This window comes from Natator depressus, chromosome 16, assembly GCF_965152275.1.
Source record: "Natator depressus isolate rNatDep1 chromosome 16, rNatDep2.hap1, whole genome shotgun sequence".
Lineage (NCBI taxonomy): Eukaryota > Metazoa > Chordata > Testudines > Cheloniidae > Natator > Natator depressus.
The window spans coordinates 26,109,100-26,128,131 of record NC_134249.1 but is presented as its reverse complement, the minus strand read 5'-3'; the positions used below and the strand labels follow the sequence as shown (position 1 = coordinate 26,128,131).

The 19,032-nt window shown below is 39.3% G+C and overlaps 1 protein-coding gene across 6 annotated transcripts; it reads right to left on the bottom strand.

Moving 5' to 3' along the window:
- Positions 1-6,680: 6,680 nt before the first annotated feature.
- ZBTB43 (zinc finger and BTB domain containing 43) lies at positions 6,681-17,322 on the bottom strand. Of its 6 annotated transcripts, XM_074973697.1 has the most exons (4): positions 17,203-17,322; positions 11,391-12,623; positions 10,993-11,028; positions 6,681-8,614 (listed from the first exon to the last, which is right to left on the bottom strand). In XM_074973697.1, the coding sequence occupies exons 2-3, from the start codon at positions 12,598-12,600 to the stop codon at positions 11,009-11,011; spliced, it is 1,230 nt and encodes a 409-aa protein (XP_074829798.1). In that variant the 5' UTR covers positions 12,601-12,623; positions 17,203-17,322; the 3' UTR covers positions 6,681-8,614; positions 10,993-11,008. The 6 variants fall into 6 exon arrangements, 5 of the variants coding, with proteins under 5 accessions (XP_074829798.1, XP_074829794.1, XP_074829795.1 ...); XR_012642100.1 differs by having other exon boundaries at positions 10,993-12,623; XM_074973695.1 differs by lacking the exon at positions 6,681-8,614 and having other exon boundaries at positions 10,225-11,028; positions 11,175-12,623.
- Between the last annotated feature and the right edge of the window lie 1,710 nt (positions 17,323-19,032).

Below are 19,032 nucleotides of genomic sequence, written 5' to 3'. Positions count from 1 at the left end.
TCCTACTGTATTTTCCACGGCATGCATCAGATGAAGTGGGTTTTAGCCCACGAAAGCTTATGCTCAAATAAATTTGTTAGTCTCTAAGGTGCCACAAGTACTCCTCGTTCTTTTTGCTGATACAGACTAACATGGCTACCACTCTGAAAATTGTCTGCTAGAATTTGAATAGAATGGCTTCTCTCACAATAAGTGATTACAATTTCCCTCTGTTTTACAGAGCTTGGGCTACATAGTGACCTTGGTCTGCTTGTGGAACTCCCACAAATACAAATTTCCTGCCTTTCTTTTTCTCCCCAACGTGTCTTCCCCGCCACCCCACCCACTTTTTCTTCCCTATGAATTTCAATCTCTTTCCCCCTGCTCTCCATTGTTGCCTACAGTGAAAAACTATACAACCTAGACTTTTTCCCCTTGGATGATACATCATCCCCTATGTTTCAGTTGTTTGGGGAAGAGAAAAAAAATAATTGAGAATAAATTGAGTTTATTAATTGAGAATAGTAATCTCTCTGTCTTCACATAAACACATGTAATACGAGGGTTTAAGAATGTCTGCTTTGTAGTTTGCCGAAAAAAGACCCAACTGATTATTGCAGGTCATTTTTAATGGTTGTAGTATGTGTGGTCCAATCATAAGTCTTGAGATTTTTGGAGGCAGTTTCAAGACCTGAAAACTTCTTTCTGTAGCCTGAGTCTCAGACCAAAAGCCTAAGGTGCGCTAAGTATGTTCCCATCTCTTTTTTCTCATTTTCAGTCCTATGGCTTTCTGGATAGTGAAATTAGAAACAAGGGTCTTTCTTTTTGAGATTCTACTGTTGGTGTTTTTGTCCTTTCTCCTATGAAGGTTATTTTGGTTTTCAGTTTTACAGCTTGTGTAGCTTATGGCCCATTTTACAGCTAGGAATGGTATATCAAAATAGACTGAAGGTATATTTATTTTACTTAATTTTTTATCTTTTCAGTGTGGTCCAAGGCCCATAAAAGGCTGAACCACCACTGGCTGTAATGTATAGACATACTGGTATGTGCTAAGGATGGCGTCCAATATTAATATTCTGTTTTTCTACAGATGTTAAGGTCAGAAGGTACCTTTATGAGCATCTAAGCAGACCTGAATAATGCCGGTCATAGAATCTAACCCAATGACTTGTTTGATGTTGAAGTAGGACATACTTATTAGAAAGATATCCAACCCTGACCAAAGATGTCTCGTTTGCTAGCATTTTTCAGTTTGTGTTATAACGTTAATATTACTTAAGGGGTTTGTGTGTGTGTGTTTATTGAAGTAAACCCTTATACTGAAATTCACTGTGTATCGGGTCCAATGTTATTAAATGATTTACCCAGGGTTCCAGGACAGATTCTTATAATCATAAACCTTTGCTGACTTTCTGATTTCTCTGGGGACAACCTGTTAGAAAGATCAGATCTCATTACAGCTAACTGTGTACTTAGCAGTAAGCAATTCTAAGGGTATTTACATTGTGGCCTCTGTATAATCTTTTTGAAAGTTGCAATAAAATATTATGTTTCCTTATCAGAACCGGTGCAATAAGGTTAGGGTAAGAGGTGTTCCATACAGTATCAGAAATTCCATGGTTTTAAAAGTTGTGAACTATAGAGATTATTTTATGATCTAAATCATGTAGTAGGTGCCAAAATAATTCTCAGTGCATTGATAGCTGAGCTTGTTGTCATGGAGTCCATAGCTACTTCACGCTGCTTAGATTTAGCAGGCACAAAAACAGGAAAATTAATATTTAAAAACATAGCAGCTAAATCAATTCAAACCAATTACTGAGGTCAGGAAAGGCCAGCTACAGGAATATCTGGATTTACAGGAGTCTCATGGTGATTTTCATGATGTGGCTGAGAACTTTTTACTATTTGATCAGTATCTACATCCAGATTTGCCCAACAAACATCCATGTAGGAAAGGGACTTCCAATTCCTCAGCTTTAGGATGGTTTTTATTTAGATAAATGAACTTCAGAGCTTAGTCATGATCCGAACAGATCCTAGATGATTGGAAATGAGGGAATAAGTGGCAGCCAGGTTAAAGCTATTCAGTTTTTAAAGCTCCTTGTTGTGGAAGTATCAAAACAGATTCCCCAGGCCCTAGAAAGGGGATGCTGTCTCCTTTCATACAGGGCTAAATCTTGGTCTTAATACCATCAATTGAAGTTTTTCCATGGACTCACATTAACTTCAATAGCCTATGTGGGGAAGCCCACCATAGCTACAAAGCAGCAATGGCGATTTCTATTGGCTGTACTGGACCCTATCAGTTTATATGGAGCAGCATGAATTAGTATCTTAAGAAACTGCTTATGCTTTGTATCAATTTTTAGAGCCCTGATATCCACAGATCATTTTTGCAGATCGCACGCAGATACAAATTTTGTGTCCTCGCAAAGCTCTATCAATTTTGTGTAAACTGCAGTGGATTAAAATTCTTTTGCTTTCTTACTGTTAATTGTACATACTCTATTAAACTTCCTTTACTTAAAACAAAGATGGTACGTGCTTAGTAAGTAGAAAAAAATTACTTTGAGTCTGAAAATTCAAAGGGGGAAAGGGAGAAAGACTTCTCTCAAAAAACACTTTTTTTTAACCATATTCCCCTTTTCACATAGAACGCCCTACCTGAACTGAACATAAATCCACTATCCATTCCTCATTCAAATTCTTCAGTTCAGTGTATGGGTGTGAGGTGGCAGTAGCTTGTAACGTACAGGAGGTCAGACTAAATCAGTGGTTCTCAACCAGCAGCATGCGTACCCCTGGGGGTATACAGATGTCTTCCAGGGAGTACATCAACGCATCTAGATATTTGGCTAGTTTTACAAGAGGCTACATAAAAAGCACTAGCGAAGTCATTTCAAACTAAAAGTTCATATAGACAATGACTTGTTTATACTGCTCTATGTACTATATGCTGAAATGGAAGAACAATATTTATATTCCATTTTATAGTTATATAGTAAAAATGAGAAAGTAAGCAATTTTTCCATAACAGTGTGCTGTGACACTTTTGTATTTTTATGTCTGATTTTGTAAGCAAGTAGTTTTTAAGTGAGGTGAAACTTGGAAGAATACAAGACAGATCAGAATTCTGAAAGGAGTACAGTAGTCTGGAAAGGTTAAGAGCCACTGGACTACATAATCTAGTGGTCCATTCTGGCCTTAAACCTGATGATTCAAAGACCAGCAATTAGCAAATTAACAATGGCTAGATTAAGGAGATGATAGTTGATTCTTATTTTACGTATTTATAAAAACAAAATACCAAATGTTATAAGACTTATATACTCTTGTATCTTTCTCTCCTGCACCCCGCCCTTCGGATGTTGCAGGTCTTCTGAGAAGGTAAACTCTTTGGATGCAGGGACCAGCCCTGACCTCCTATTATTTGTACAATACACAGTTCATTAGGAGCCTACAGGCACTACTGCAATATAAAAGACATAATACTACATAATCAGAAATAATTTAGAGGCAAAATCGTGTTTGGGTCTGTAACTTCCACTGAAATTAAAAAGTCACAAAACTAAAACCATGAACAGTTATTAGTATATGTAAGGGAATGTCTAGATTATATTTAATGGGTGCACAAATAAAGTTGAATGAACTGCTATGTGTCACACGATTAAAGAAAAGTTGCTAAGCATGAAAAAGGAGCTGTGTGTGAATATTGATTTTTCTAGGGATTAGCTGAATGACCTGCTTTAAACTGAAGTAGGTCCAGTCTTTGTTTGGAAATCAAACATTCTTCCTGATCTGGAGCAACAAATGTCAGTTTTGATAGTTGAATGAAGGCCAAATGGATTGAAGCTGGGTAAATGATAGGTTTTCAGTGGAAATACCTAAATTTGGATACAGGGGAAGGAGAAAAGATTAAATTCCATCCCTTACAATTGCACTGTGAAATTACTGTCTTCCACAGTCACATAAAAAGAATTTGAATGACGTAAAGCTGCACTTGTATACTCACTTGAACATGATCTATATTTGCACTCCTCCAGTTAGTGGGGTGCTTTAAGCATGAAAAAAAGAGAAGAGAACACTGTAGACATTACTGACTTTAGTGTTTGAGAACCTTGGGATAGTCACTCAACCCCCTCATACATATTTAGAAACACTTGCCACAACGATGCATTGTTATACATGTTAAGACTAAACTAAGCCAAGTTTGAGACCTCATTGGCAGTTGGTCTATGCATTTTTAGGTTCTCCATTTAGAACTACTCAGTAGATCACAGGAATGAAATGCAAGGCACTCCCAAGCCCTTCATAGTACTACTAGCCCTAATCAACCCAAGGGCCATTAAAATATTCCTCTTCCTGCTAGTCTTTTATTTTTCCCTGTTCCTTTCACTCACCTCATTTTCTTTCTTCCTACAGATCCTTCCTTCTCTCCAAAACAACTCTTTACTATTCCTCCCATTGTGATGGTAGTCAGTGTCCCACTTACTACCAGGACTGGCACCCAAGCCTACATTGCCTATAAAGCAGCATATACTATGGTAAACTTCTCTGAAAACATTAATCAACAATTTAAGTGATGGGAGCAGTGTACAATTTTATTGAATGTTGAGTTTAATTAAATGCTTTTAGCAGTCTCCTGTTACAGGATTTTTTCACATTTTGCCCACCAGTATTGGTTATAAAAGCCTATTCGATAGAAGGCAATCCTTGCTTGTATAAGGAATGGGGGTACAGGAGTAAGTAAAGGGCCTGTTCCTGAACTGCAAGGGGGAAGCCCTACAGCAGAAACAGGTATGGTTGTTCTCTGTTTGTGTTGGTCATGTGTGCAGGATGTATTGCAACCCATCATTGCTCACTACTAAGTAAAACACTTTTTATAGATAAATAAAATCTGCTGCAAGATGGAGTTAATCACCTGAGTTTAACTGATAATTATTGTATTATTTTGGTGGAATTGAATTACATACTAGAGGCTGCAAGCCCAGTGGACTCACATAGCACATTTCCCTTTATAGCTGGTAGTACCAAAAGCAATTATGAAGGCATACTGGAACCTTATCTAGAGTGGAAATTCTGTCAGCGACAACAGTGTTCCTTTTTATATGTTTGCAGACTGAGCATCTGTTCTATTCCTAAAGTTAATTTTGACAGGAATTACTGGTAGTTGTGCTTGTATGAAGAGAAGAATTGACACCACCTAAACTATGTGATTTAGTGATTTTTAGAAGCTGTTTGTGCAACATATTGTGCTAACTGGATACAGTACAATACACAGTTAAATTAAGGTAAATTGTTGTGATAAATACAAACAGGAATGTTAAGAGAACTGAAAACCTTCATAGTGCTATGATTTTTTAAAAAAGATAATCTGTAAATGAAGGTGTTTGGTAATGTGATTTTAGAAATATCTATAAGATGGTACAACCATACACATCTAGAATACCAGTTTTAATAGACATCTTGGAACAAGTTAAAAGTAAATTCAACATTGGTCTCAATTAGCTTACTAGGAAGTTTATTTAAGAGAAACATGTTTTATATAAAATTAAACATTACATATTTAGGAGCACAGGGGTGAAGTCAACCTGCAAGTCTCCCCTTCAAGCTGCAATTTTTTTCGTCGTTAAGGCCTAAGTATTAAGTAATTGTAGCACACTAGAAATCAAGTTGCTTACAGCAGAACAGATGCTAGAATCTGAACTAGTTATGGCATGCTGTTTATCTATATGAAAAATGGTTAAGGTGCAATGTGAGGAACCATTAGATCTACTTTGACCTCCTGTAATTAATACAGAACATAGAATTGAGTGTTCCAAAGGGTTTAAGAACTGCCAATGGTACACAGGCTGATCTCCACTATATTGTGGCCCATATATCTTGATGCCTACGAGAGTGGCTGGGGCCTTATATATAGTGGGATTTATATCAACCAATAAAATGCAAAGGGTTCTGTTTGCCTCTTCACGTGCAAGCATAGTTAACAGTGGCAACAAAATTGAATCCTACAGCAATTCCAGTCACTGAATTCCCAGAGTCTTCAAGACAGAAGACAAAAGTAGCTGTTAAATTATGAACATTTTATTCTTGCTACAGGTGTTAGAAACAGTGTAACTGACGCTGATTTCTAGGACACTGACAGTCAAGTAGTTTAAGATTAGATCCCTAGCTCTCCCACTGCCAAGCCCAGATGTGGTATACAGTGGCCTAATGAAAGAAAAAAAAAAAAAAAAGGAAGAATCAAGAATATGGATTATATTGGTTAAGCAGGCACAGGGCCCTCAGTTAATATAGTTTACATGTTCATCAGCCTGAAGTGTATTTAGAAGAAAAACTTATTAGGCAAAATTAGAAGGTAAACTTGATATGTCAATAAAGATGCATTACTAGGTGTACTTTTACTTATTTTATCATAATATGTAATGACTTTTTATTGTACTGGCTTCTTTTTGATGTACTGAAATTATGTTTGAGCTGTTATCTTTCATGGCAATAGCTAAACACTATTAGAGCTAAACAGGCACTCATTTTGTTTACTTAGAATTAAAAAAGGAAACATTTACAAAGTTGACAGATAACATTTATTAAAACATGTTATACCAAAAAGAGCACGGATCTCTTCTATAAGAAGAAAATATTAAACAGCAACATTAAATTAAGTAAAACCATGCTGTGCAATTAGGACAGCAATATTATATAGACAAAATTATCCAACCTTTGCAATACAGGCATAACATCTCACAAAGTATCAATAAGATATGCAACTTTACTATTATGAATGACATTTTGTTTATAATAAAAACTTTTGTATCTCACTTGCATAAACAGTTACATTTCTGGAAGAAAGATCCCTTGGAGAACAAAAAAGCAGCAGCAATTGACTTATGACACAGGCTTCAAGCAAAGTTATCAGAGTCTGATAATTTCATCACATTAAAAATATATTGGTTTTCCAGCATCTCCCCTTGGGGCACAGACAGCTTAGAGCTTTTTAACTAAAAACTCTAACTACCCAGTTAAATATAATTAAATATAATCCTTTGCTGTTTTGAGAAAAACTTCCAACTCTACTAAATAACGATGACAAACTAAATACAAAACTGCTGGCTCTCACGATTCAAAGATGGGTTAGCTCTCTGGCATCAGCCCAATAATGTTCACTTTAGGTGGTCTGAAGGATGTCCATTCTTTCGTGTCCAGAAGTACAGTGATGTCAAGTATGGACCTTATAATAAAAGACATTGAAATATGGCAATCTCAGAGCTCCCTCCTGGCCTCTGATGTGTAGTATTTATCACAGTCTTAACAGGGAAGCTACATCAGAGGAAAAATTGAGACCAAAGATCTTTCAGTAGTACCATCTAGGGTCTCTCTGCTTGTCCATGAAGCGATCAAGAATGGTTGCTACTTGAAACTGGGAAGGTGCTGCCTTTTATTTATTTATTTATTTTTTTAAATACTAGTGTGCAAAATGGGAATGCTAATATATAAACCCAAAAAAGGAGAAAAACGACTCCTGACAGACAGATTCACAGCTCCTCTGAGAAAAGAAGTCAGGTACTTGTCACTGTGACTGCAGGAGACTGTACTTCAGAATTGCAATTGCTTAGATACCATGGGTAATGATGGTCTTAGAAACCTAGAGATGGAATTGGAAGGAATTTAACTTTAGTCTCCTTAGAGAGTTCTTATCACCAGCAAGCCATGCAGTGGACTCTCAGTAACAGAAGATTCTGAAATTTTTACCACTTCTTATCTCTCTACAATGATCCAGGTGTTTATAAAACATCCCCTCTGCAAATGTCTACTAGCAAAAAGAGGGGATATTTAAGGGAAGGATAAAAAATTAACAAAACCATGTTTTTAAATGGTCTCATCTAAAATTATAAAGCATAAGCATAAATGCATAACATTCACCTTAAAATATATATGAAGTGGATCCCTTGTTTGCAAGACCAGAATGCATCTTTTTTCCCTTACACAAGGCCATCCCAATAGTGGTGCTTATAGGCTCTGGAAGAAGCTGCATTCAGCTTTTCTTGTTTTAGTTAGCTAAGTGTGGATCATGTAGATTAATACTAAAAATCCAAGTGTCAAGGATTACAAATGTTAATGGAGTCATATATGCTGGATTTTCAACACAAAATGTCACAACCTATTGGGTGGAAACAGTATTAGATGTTAGAGTTACTATTCATGAAAAGTCATTAAAAGGATACACACACACCTACTACACCTGTATAAAACCTTTAAAGTGTCTCTTAGTACATTTATTTTAAAGCTCTATTTCAAAGTTTTCTAAACATTACTCCTATTTGAAGTCAACTTTTAAAAGTCCCATATAAAAGTCATCTCAAGCCAGTAAACGAAAGGGGTTCACAGGCAGCTCTGTAGGGTGGTCTGGGTCTGATGGAAGTATACTTTGTTATTCGACCATAGGTTCTCAACTTGGGGTTTCCAACCACCCTCTCTTTTTTATGGCCAGATGGGTCCCCAAATCTTCTCTGTTGTCCTTTGGGGGTCACAGTATGGAAAAGAATGAGAGCCACTGTACTGGAACAATCTTGAAGAGAACAGGAGCATTATCTCCTCCAAATGGAACCATGAAAGTCACAAAAAGTACTCCCTGTATGTGGTAAGGAGGTGGGGAAATGGAAAAAAAGGGCCAGTAAGTACAGGAACCCTCTCCCTACACTCATGTAAACACACAAGGAAATAACCTGCTATCATTATAAATTTCAATATTAAATAGTGAATGTAAATGTGGAAAGAAACCATAGAAGGACTATATAATTTCTAAATGTAAAAAAGTGTATAAAGATTTTTAAATACAAAGTGCTTTTATACATTGATCAGGTTACAGTGTTAGTGAACAGATAGATCCCTGTTTAGTTACCTTGAGTACATGGGTTAGACAGCAATCATCACACCCACCCTGCTTTGATGTAGCGTTCAAGTAAGTGCTCAGAACAGGAACTCCTTAGTGCTGACCATTTGTATGTCCATTGCCAGCAATGGACTCATTTTCTGTACTCAAAATTCTGTATGAAAAATATCTGAAGAATTGATAGAGTAAAATTTGAGAGCCTTTAAAAAACCCATTTTTACTTAAGTTTAAGTAATATGCCAAAGAGTTGCAGTAATAATAGCCCACCAAGTAATGAAGCTCACCTTTGTGTCAGACATTCATGTTCAGGATACAGTTTGGTTAGATGTTAAAATAATTTTTTAATGGGGCTGTTAAGCAGATAAAGAAGAAAAACAGCTAAAGGGGGAATTACTGGTTTGTGTGTGTGGCTTTAACATAATGGGTCATGTTGTATTTTAGTTCCATGATTCTACAGACTGCAGAATCTGGATGCAACTTGGGGCCAGTCATGCTTGGTAGCTATTTGGTCCTGGCTAACTATTTTGTTACAAGTTACCAGTGCTGGAAGAGGGCTACATGTATGTAGACTCACCTCTTCTGATTGTGACCCCAGTGTATGCTAAGGAGGCTTTTTCGTTCTTACACCAGGTAATAAACTACATCATAAGGTTAACTGCTTCTGAGTAGGAATGCAAAGGCTTTCAACCATTTTGAGCTGCCTTCTTCAACCCCTATCTTATCTCCACCTTCACAACTGGTGCATTCCCTGGAGCCTGGATGGATGCCAAAATCTCCCAAAACTACAACACTGCTCCATCTGCTAGAGCATGAGTCCAGTGTATAATATATCCTCCTCATAGCGCACAAGTGCCACCTTCCCACAACTAAGAATCCAGAATTGCTCACAAACCTGAAACCTGTGCATGGCACCATGTCCCACTGTGTAATTAAAAGGGATCCAACTAGGGTAATTTAAATTGTTTGTCAGCAAGGGCCTTCATTTGGAGAGAAAACAGCTCTGACCTGCTTGCGTCTCTGAATGTGATCAGAGTCACAGTAATTGACAATCAAGAACATGTATTATGGACCCCACTGTTCAAACAGTAGAGGATTAAATATTTAAATGACAGTTTATCAATGACTAATAAGAACTTCCTGAAGCAAGTCTCTAGCTCTTCAGATTTAAGAGGATAGAAATTTTCAAACAAGTTTTAGTACCAAAAAAACCCAAGTCTGTACTGTACAGTGAGTTTGGTACTTGCTACTGCAGTAAGCCATGAAAATCTGAAACTTGAGCTATAGGTTAAAGGCTTTATTGAGTGTTGGAATAATACCAACTATGCACTTAAAAAAATAAAGACATTTTGATAAAATGCCCTCTTGCTACACACACACTTCTACAAGTTCTCTTACGATGTGGCAGCCAAGGTTGAAAGACAGCCCAACCGAATTTACCATCATACACTGCAGGGGTACAAACAAATGAAGTTTTAATGTAACTGTCTCTTAAATTTATGCAGCACACATCATGATATATCCAAGTGCTTTACAAAAACGAACAAACAGAACTAGGCCCAGTAACGAGACAGAACCAGACACTCTACCAGAGAAAAATATGAGTAAACAAACAAGTAAAGGAAGGCTTGACTCAAAAAGTGGCTTTTCACTAAAAAATATAGCTATCTGAAGGCTACTTAATGACCCATGTTAAGTAAGTTGGTGACATCTGTTCAGTTCCCTGCTGACAGCCAGTTCTATATAACTAAAATCCTTTATTCATTTATTAGAACAAAAACACCTGAATCCTGCAATTTCTACACATAGCTAACCTATGCAACCTTGTGCTACTGTTACCCTTATTGCCACCTTCTCATGCATAAAGTTAAGCACAGGAATAAGTGTTTGCAGGATTGAAGCTTTAAGATTGTGGGGTTTGGGTCTGGAACTTACAGTATGTTTATTTAACTCTTAGCACAATGTAGCCTTCGTCACAGCCCTTGAGCATTACTGTGAAACAAATAATAAATAACAGCAATAATATATAACAAAAAAAATCACCACAATCGGCCTCATTAGTTACAGTCTCAGCAGTGGGTCCTATGAATAAGCCATGGAGATTTGAACTTCCCTCTCACCTCTAAAGGGGTCCCATCAGGGCAGGATTGAAGCACCTGCAGTGGAGACAGTAGATGGACAAAAATTTGGTCTGCTCACAGCTGTATCAGCAACATCCTTAGAACTTTGAAAAAACCAAAACCTTAAATTTTACAATAGCAAGTACCAGACAATATTTGCATAATTAGTTTATTTTGCTTACTCTGCTAAACAATTATAAGTCTTATGTTTTAGTTCATCTCAGTAGTATTCTGCTCAGCTTTGGAGGCTTGGTATGACTTAGTACAAGAAGTTACATGCCGATGAAAACTGTCCCTCCACATAAATCTTTTCCCACAGATATTACACTCGTAAGGTTTTATGCCTGTGTGGATTTTCATATGGCCGACAAGATGATGTTTCATTTTGAATTTCTTACCGCAGACACCACAACCATAAGGCCGAAGACCCAGGTGCATGCTCATGTGCCGATCCCTCTGACTCTTGTGTGTAAAGCTTTTACCACACTGACAAGGATATAGTTTGTCAGTAGGTGAGAATCCAGAGAGGGTGGTTTCTTCTTTAATTCCTGTAGTCATTTCAATGCTCTCACCATACCCTGCTGCTATCATAACATCTTGTCTGTGAACATTTAGATTTCCATCTGCCCTTTCACCAGAAAATTCTTCCATAGAAGAGCCATAGAAATCAACTTGCTCATCGTAGTTATTTTCATCAGCCTGTTCATCAAATTCTGCCTCCATCTTTTTGTCACTTATATGAAAGTCTTCAACTCCTGAAGACTGGATAGAATGCTCTGTCTGAATGACATTCATGGATTCAGACACCTGGTGCTCATCATAAGTATGTGCATCTACACCTTCACAGTCCTGTTCAAATCTTTCTGGTTTCACATGGATCCAGCGCTTGTGTGACATGATGCTGGGTTTGCTATAGATAGGCCTTGTATATTGACACTCTGCACTGTCGCTGGCTCCCTCTTCGCCATCCTGACTTGTCATTCCTGTGCTGAGTCTGTCATGTTCTGCTGAAGAATTACTGGGAAGGTACTCCTGTTCTGTTAGCTGCGATGACAGCTCATCTTTAGAGCTTTCTTCTTCATTTTCACCATCCCTTAGCTCCTGCACTTTGTGGAAGTCTGGCTGTCCTCCAGAGCCCAGCTCAAAGGTTTCAACAAGCCCATTATAGCTACTGCTGCTTGGGGACTGATGATCACTGCCATGATTCATCTTCTGACAGAGAACTGTTGGGTTCCCTTCTAACACTTCAGTGCATTTGTCTACTACGTGCCACATCTGAAGGAAACTTGCTGCTGTCAGATAACTGACAATTTCTGGAGCAGGCATCACCAACCGTCCTGTATAAGTAGACAGAAGGATGTTCTCAAACACTCTTGGATTCATCACATCTGGAAGGACTATTCGCCTGCTATTTTTCAGGAGCACTTGGTCACAGAAGTAAGGTGAGCTGGCTGCAAGGACAGCTTTATGGGCTCTGAACAGATGGCCCTGAACTACAATGGAAACATCACATAACTGTCCCTGCTGGCGCTGCTGGTTCAACTTCTGCAAAATGGTGCTAGAAAAATCAGGAAATTCCACTCGAAAAGAGTTTGTCCCAGACTCCATTTCATTACAAATCTAGTGTTGTGCTGCAAGAGAGAGGAAAATATAACCAGTTTCAACATAACTAAGCAGCATTTATGATGAGACTAAGTTTGCTCATTCCACTCTCTTATCTTCAAGTCTTTCCTCTTTTTAGAAAGGGACACTTAAGTGGGCTGACATGTTTCAGATAAGTGGGTTTACTTACCCAAAGAAACAAAACTTTTAGGAACCTCCACAGTTGCCAGGCTGTTTCTACCTTTTCTATTCCCCTTAGTCTTTCGATTTTAAAAATGTTCTACAAGATCACAAACTGCTACACCATCTGTGCACAAACATGAAGGTTGGACATCTAAGCTGTACTGTGTATTCTGTACAGCTAGTTATTCTATGGGGATGGGGTTACTCATGCACGTGGTTAGGAGGGTCAAGAGTAAAAAAAAGTGGTTATTTTGATGAGATTACAGCAGTAGGGTTGCTTGCATTTCTTATTAACTAACTCCACAATGTCCCAAAGTTTCTCAAGTGGGAGAAATCAATTCTGTTTTCCAACTGCCAGCCAAATCATCTCCTCAAACTTTTCTTTAAGAGCACACTGGCCCCTTTTAAGAAAGGAATGCACTCTAAGTTATTTATATATGTTATTTCATACTTCAATATGACAAGTCACATATATTGCAAGAAAGTGACTGTCAGAGTCCTAAATAGAGCAGAGTTAATGACCTTTATTATGAACAATATTTTTCTGCCCCTCATTTTTTAAAAGGAGAAAGAAGTAGATGTTGCTAGTGGGGAGCTGAGAGATCATTACAGTGACACAAATTTTGATCTTTTTCAAATGTTACTCTATTGCAAAACCCCTTGATTTAGCACCTTTTAAAGTAAGTGTTTTTCTTGCTTAAACTGGAACCTAACAAGACTAAACTCTTCAAAGAAACTGAAGGTTATTAAGGGTCTCAAATAGTTCAGCTGTTTAGTTACAAAAGGAAGAAAAGTACCTGGGCTCAAAGTCTGTTACAAGATAGTAAAGAAACAGAGATGATTGATATTTTAAAGTTTTATTTAAAGTACCAAATTATAAGCAAAGACATAGGCCAACAGGGGTGTATAGTTACTGGATTACAAATCCTTAACAGGAATTATGGAAACACCAAAATTTTTTTATATAATTGCATTTGAAATGCTAATGTGGTCAAGACCTATAGAAAGGCCAACTTTAACTTCCCATTTAGCTGTGTGGATACATTTGTAGATTACGTAACTGAAAACTTTAAAAAGAGCACAAGCTTGAATCAGATGTGGTGTGGTCAAATGCTATTTGAGCTTCCAGAAGTTTTTACACATCAGCTATTTGAAAGAAAAACTATTATTTTTTATGATCAACAGAATGAAAGAAACTATTAGACTGTGACAGTCAATCACAGGAATACACTTTTCACTGCATAGTATTTAGATTTTCTTCAAAGTATCTATCTTGTTGACATCTTTATCTCTTAGAACAAAGTTCTGACTTTCAAAAAAAGTGCCTTCTAACTTTTAACAGAGATTGGACAAAAATCTAGGAAAGAAGCCCCAATTCACTCATTGAATCATAGAAACATAGGGCTGGAAGGGACCTTGAGAGGTCATCAAGTCCAGTCCCCTGCACTGAGGCAGGACCAAGTAAACCTAGTCCATCCCTGACAGATGTTTGTCCAACCTGTTCTTGAAAGCTTCCAAAAAAAATGGGGCTTCCACAATCTCCCTTGGAAACCTGTTCCAGAGATTGACTTCCCTTAAATTTAGAACGTTTTCCCTAATATCTAACCTAAAACTGCCTTGCTGAAGATTAAGCTCATTCTTATTACAAACAAGCACATGTATGCAAAATTTGACAGGTATCATTATTTTATTTAGGAGATGCTAAAGAAACAGCATCACTATTTGCATGCAACGCACAGACTACACAAAGAGAATGGTGATGCAAGTCACCCATAACAATTCAAACAATAACTCATGATTATATAACCTCTTTCTGGTCATTTTGGAAGCAGAGATCCACTTTGCATTCAAAACAGAAGTTGCCAGAACTCCTCCATCCAAAATTTAATAAGGGGAAAGGAAAGATCTACATTAAGGCTAAAAATTAAAGCAGCATAATTGTTTTGCCTTTTTTTATTTAGTTAGAGGTCTTACTCACCCCCCGCAAAAAAGTGTGACCCACTGAAGGTGAATAATCACAATATACTTATTTGCATTTGTGTGTAACTAATCAGCATTCCTCCTAACCTCACTACCATTTACAGGAGGTAAACAGACGTGTATTGGAGTACTTGTGGCACCTTAGAGACTAACCAGTTTATTTGAGCATAAGCTTTCGTGAGCTACAGCTCACTTCATCGATGAAGGAAGGAAAGGAGGATGAAGTGAGCTGTAGCACATCGATGAAGTGAGCTGTAGCTCACGAAAGCTTATGCTCAAATAAACTGGTTAGTCTCTAAGGTGCCACAAGTACTCCTTTTCTTTTTGCAAATACAGATTAACACGGCTGTTACTCTGAGACGTGTATTGAATTGTCATAGGATCATTTTCAGTCACTCATGATGGGTGATCATTACCTGATATCAATTTGTCCAATAACTGATAGAAAGTGCCAGCCAGTCAAAATGCTGAATGGCTGATTTCCTTTTAAACCATCAGATTATTAATAAAAGTATCAGATTTTAAAATCTGTTAGTGGAAGGAAAGCTATTTCTGAGGTCTTACATACTAGTTAATTGCCTTGTATCTGCTTCTAAGAGGGCTCTTTTGGGAAGTAGGAACCAGGTAACACGTCTAATGGAGTCTGCATGTTTAATCTTAGTATTTACCAGTGGTCCTCGTTTTCCTTCTTTCATTCCCTTTACTCTTTCCTACAGATATTGCTTCTCTTTTACAGGAGTGCAATCAGCTCTTAATAGGAGCATCGCTTTCCTTATGCCTATGCTAGGGCTGCAGGCATCCCAGATAAAGAAAGAAACCCAGTCTCTTTGCAAGAATTCCAGCCCATGCAGCCTATCATGACAGTGATGCAAAAACAGTACTGTCATGGATAAGTTATTTTCTGCTTTGCAGAAGCACATGACAAGGCTACCGAAGTGCAGCTCTTCAGTAACAACATAACAGGCAAGAGTCATTTTACTACACAATCTCTATTTAGTCATATGAATTTTTTGCATCTTACTATGAAAAATGCCATTATTTAGGAAGAAGCAGACTGCCGTTACCTCTTTTCCTGTATTTTTTAGGAACAACTTGTCTTCCATGATTATCCTACTATAAGAATTCTTATTCTTTATAACAAATGCTATGCTAAATGCATTTTTGAAAGACATTACTATGACTACCCTAAACTACCATCTTTCAACAGCATACATCCTAATCCCATAAAGATGTACACAACAGAATACATGTGGGTTCAACATGGTAACATTTCTAGAAGGGATCTGTTTTCTTGCTGTTGTATACAAAGTTTACCATTAAAAATAAAAGTGTTTACATAAAGGCAGTCAACTTAATCATACTGTAAACAAAATTTTCTTTACATATTATTAAGAAGTTAGATATGAAAAATGAAATGTTAATGTTAATGTTAATGAAATGTTTAAAATGTTGTTTTCTTTTCACTATTTATTGTCTGTGTTTCCTTATTTTATTTCTTTCATCTGGGACAATGAACGTCAATAAAACTTTTCCCGTTTCGTTTAAAGAGAGTTCCACGCTCTTAGTACTAGGATGTTTGGGTTCAAACATTGCAAGATAAAATACTATCAGAATAATATATTTTGGAAATAAATAGTTGGTCTTAAATTTTATAAAAGCTTGTTTTTACAAAATTTGGTACTTTATTATTGGTTATGCAGAGCATCTCAAGGCTCAAGCACATTAGCTGCACTACATGTATTAAGAGTTCATGCCCAGAAAAGTTTACAATCTAAAAAAGACAAAGGAACTATTATACCCATTTTACAGATAGAAAGTTGAAGTACAGAGAGATTAAATGATGTGCCCCAGGTCACTAAAGAAGTCTACAGCAGAGCCAGGCACTGAAGGAAGGATTTGCTTTTGTATATCCAAAGGTAGAAGGCGTCTACGACTGGCGCTGCTGGTGAAGCACTGTCTAACTAGGTAACTTTGCAAAGCGTGCTGCAGAGCTTGACCCTCGGCAGCATTACTCAGCCCGCCTCCGGTGGATGCCCCACTAAGCTTCGAAGTGAACATCCCCCCGCGAGGCATCTGCCCCGTTAACAGCCGTGGGCTGAGGGCTTCCACGGGGCTGCCCATCCCACGGCTGCTTTGTGCCCGCCCCTGCCAGCCGCGGGGCGCCAGCGGGGCTGAACGGGGTGCGCCGGCGCCCACCGGAACACGACGGCCACGGCCCCGCCCCCGGCCGGGAGGGCCCCGCCCAGCGAGCGGCGCCGCGGGGGCTGAGGGGAGGCGCCGCTCTGGGACGGAGAGGGCCGGGCGGCCGGGGCCGGGCCCAGGCCGCGCCACGGGCACTCAGACCCAGGCGGCGAAGCGATGAGACTCGGCCCCTCTCACCTCCCGCCGGAGCGAAGGGGGAGCCCGGGCGTCCCCCTCTGCGCCTCGATCCAGGCAGGGCCTCACCTGGGCGGCGGGGGTCTCTCACATGGCCGGTCCCGCTGCGGAGCCCCGATCGCTGCTGCTACCGCCGCCACTTCCCGGCCTCGGCCCGGCAGCGCGCGGAAGCGATCCCCCTGTGCGCGCTTCCGCTTCCGGGTCACGCGGCACCGGAACTGTTCCACCGGCTCGGGCCGCGGGGGGCGGGGCTAGACCCGGCTGCGAGCTCGAGCTGCGCCGTGCGCGTGGTGGCGGCGCTTCTCCTAACGGCCGTTTCCGTGACAAGGGTCGTAGCAGGCCCCAGTTGTTCTAGGTACTCCACAAATGGAGGCCGGGTCGGTCCCAGGCCTGAAGAGCTTCCAGCCCAAACCGGCGAGGCGGGCTCGCCCGCGAGGGAAATGGCCGCACAGAGAGCTGCTCGAGCTCTCAGCGCAGGGCCCAGCGGCGGGAAGGGAACCGAGGTTCTGTAAATCCAGCCCACTGGCCTAAATGGCTTCTTTGCCTATCTGAGGAGCCTGTCTGTCTCTTACCTAGAGCTCTTCGTTTACTTTACTTACAAAAGGAAATTGGATACAGAAAATATTCACCATGCAAAGACTGACAGATGCAGAGACGCCTGTAGGAGGACTTGTGGCATCTCAGAGACTAACCAATTTATTTGAGCATAAGCTTTCGTGAGCTACAGCTCACTTCATCGGATGTTACTCTGAAACCAGAGACGCCTGTGTAGCTTTAGGGACATAATTCGTGGAGGATTTGGCATTTTATTTTAATCTTATAACCAGGACAGGAATAGAAGTCTTCCTGCTCATATAGAATGGTTTAGATTGGAAGCTCTTCAGGGCAGAGATGTTGTTTCATTTGTTTTGTAACATATGTAAATTTACACCGCTGGAACATTATGGAGTAGACTGCTCACGACCTTGATACATCATCCTTTAATTTAGGGGCGGTTTGAACTGATCGTTATGCTGGCCTCTGCCTGAATGTTCTACTTTACTCCTTTACAGAGTAAGACTGAAGTAAATGAATTTGTGCTCAAAATGAGGGATGTCGCTGATAGTAAGAGGCAGCTGAGAGGATTAGATGTGGTCTCTGAGCTATCCAGTTTCTCATACTTGTCCTGGGTTAGGGCAAGTATCCAGTTTAACTTCAGTTATGTTCTGATATAAAATCATTTACAATACAAATTTGAATGAGAAAGAAGACCATAGTAAAGAGTTAGGGTCTGATTTTGCAAGGAACTTGTGGTGGTAAACATCTGTGTCTGTGAAGAGTATTATTGGTGTTACTGGGCCACAATGGAGGCACAGGGTCGCTCTGTGTGTTTCTTGGTGGAGAGTCAGGGCTTTCATCTTTCCTTTTGGCAGGTAGGTAGACTCCAAAGATAAGGCAAATTCATGAGAACTTATCCCTGACAAACTTTATGACCCAATCACACCCAAGTCTGTAATACACTTGTAGAACACAGAGACAGCTGTGTTAAAAGAGTTGCCTTATAAAAGGAAATGCTCAGTTTTCTGTAGATTGGCTGTCTCCAGCATAGGAACTTAATACTGTTATTTATCATTTGTATAATGTAGGAAGCAGCTACACCACTGAGGACTGGGCCTCATTGTGCCAGGTGTACAAACATAGAGTAAAAGTCAGTCCCTACCACAAACATCATAAAATCTTGTAAGCAGATATGCATAGATAAAGCACCACTGACTTTGCTTAGCAGGTGCAAGTGTGGGGGTGCAGAACTGAGCATGATTAAAGAGAAAATTCAACGAGTAGGTTTAACAAACGATAGGAGGGGAAAAAAGAGAGAAAGGACTAGTGCAATGAGAAGATCATGTACTTGAGTTCAGTTGA

Bases quoted from the DNA above. Each gene is read 5' to 3' on its own strand.
- ZBTB43 (XM_074973693.1), bottom strand. From the start codon at position 12,600: ATGGAGTCTGGGACAAACTCTTTTCGAGTGGAATTTCCTGATTTTTCT.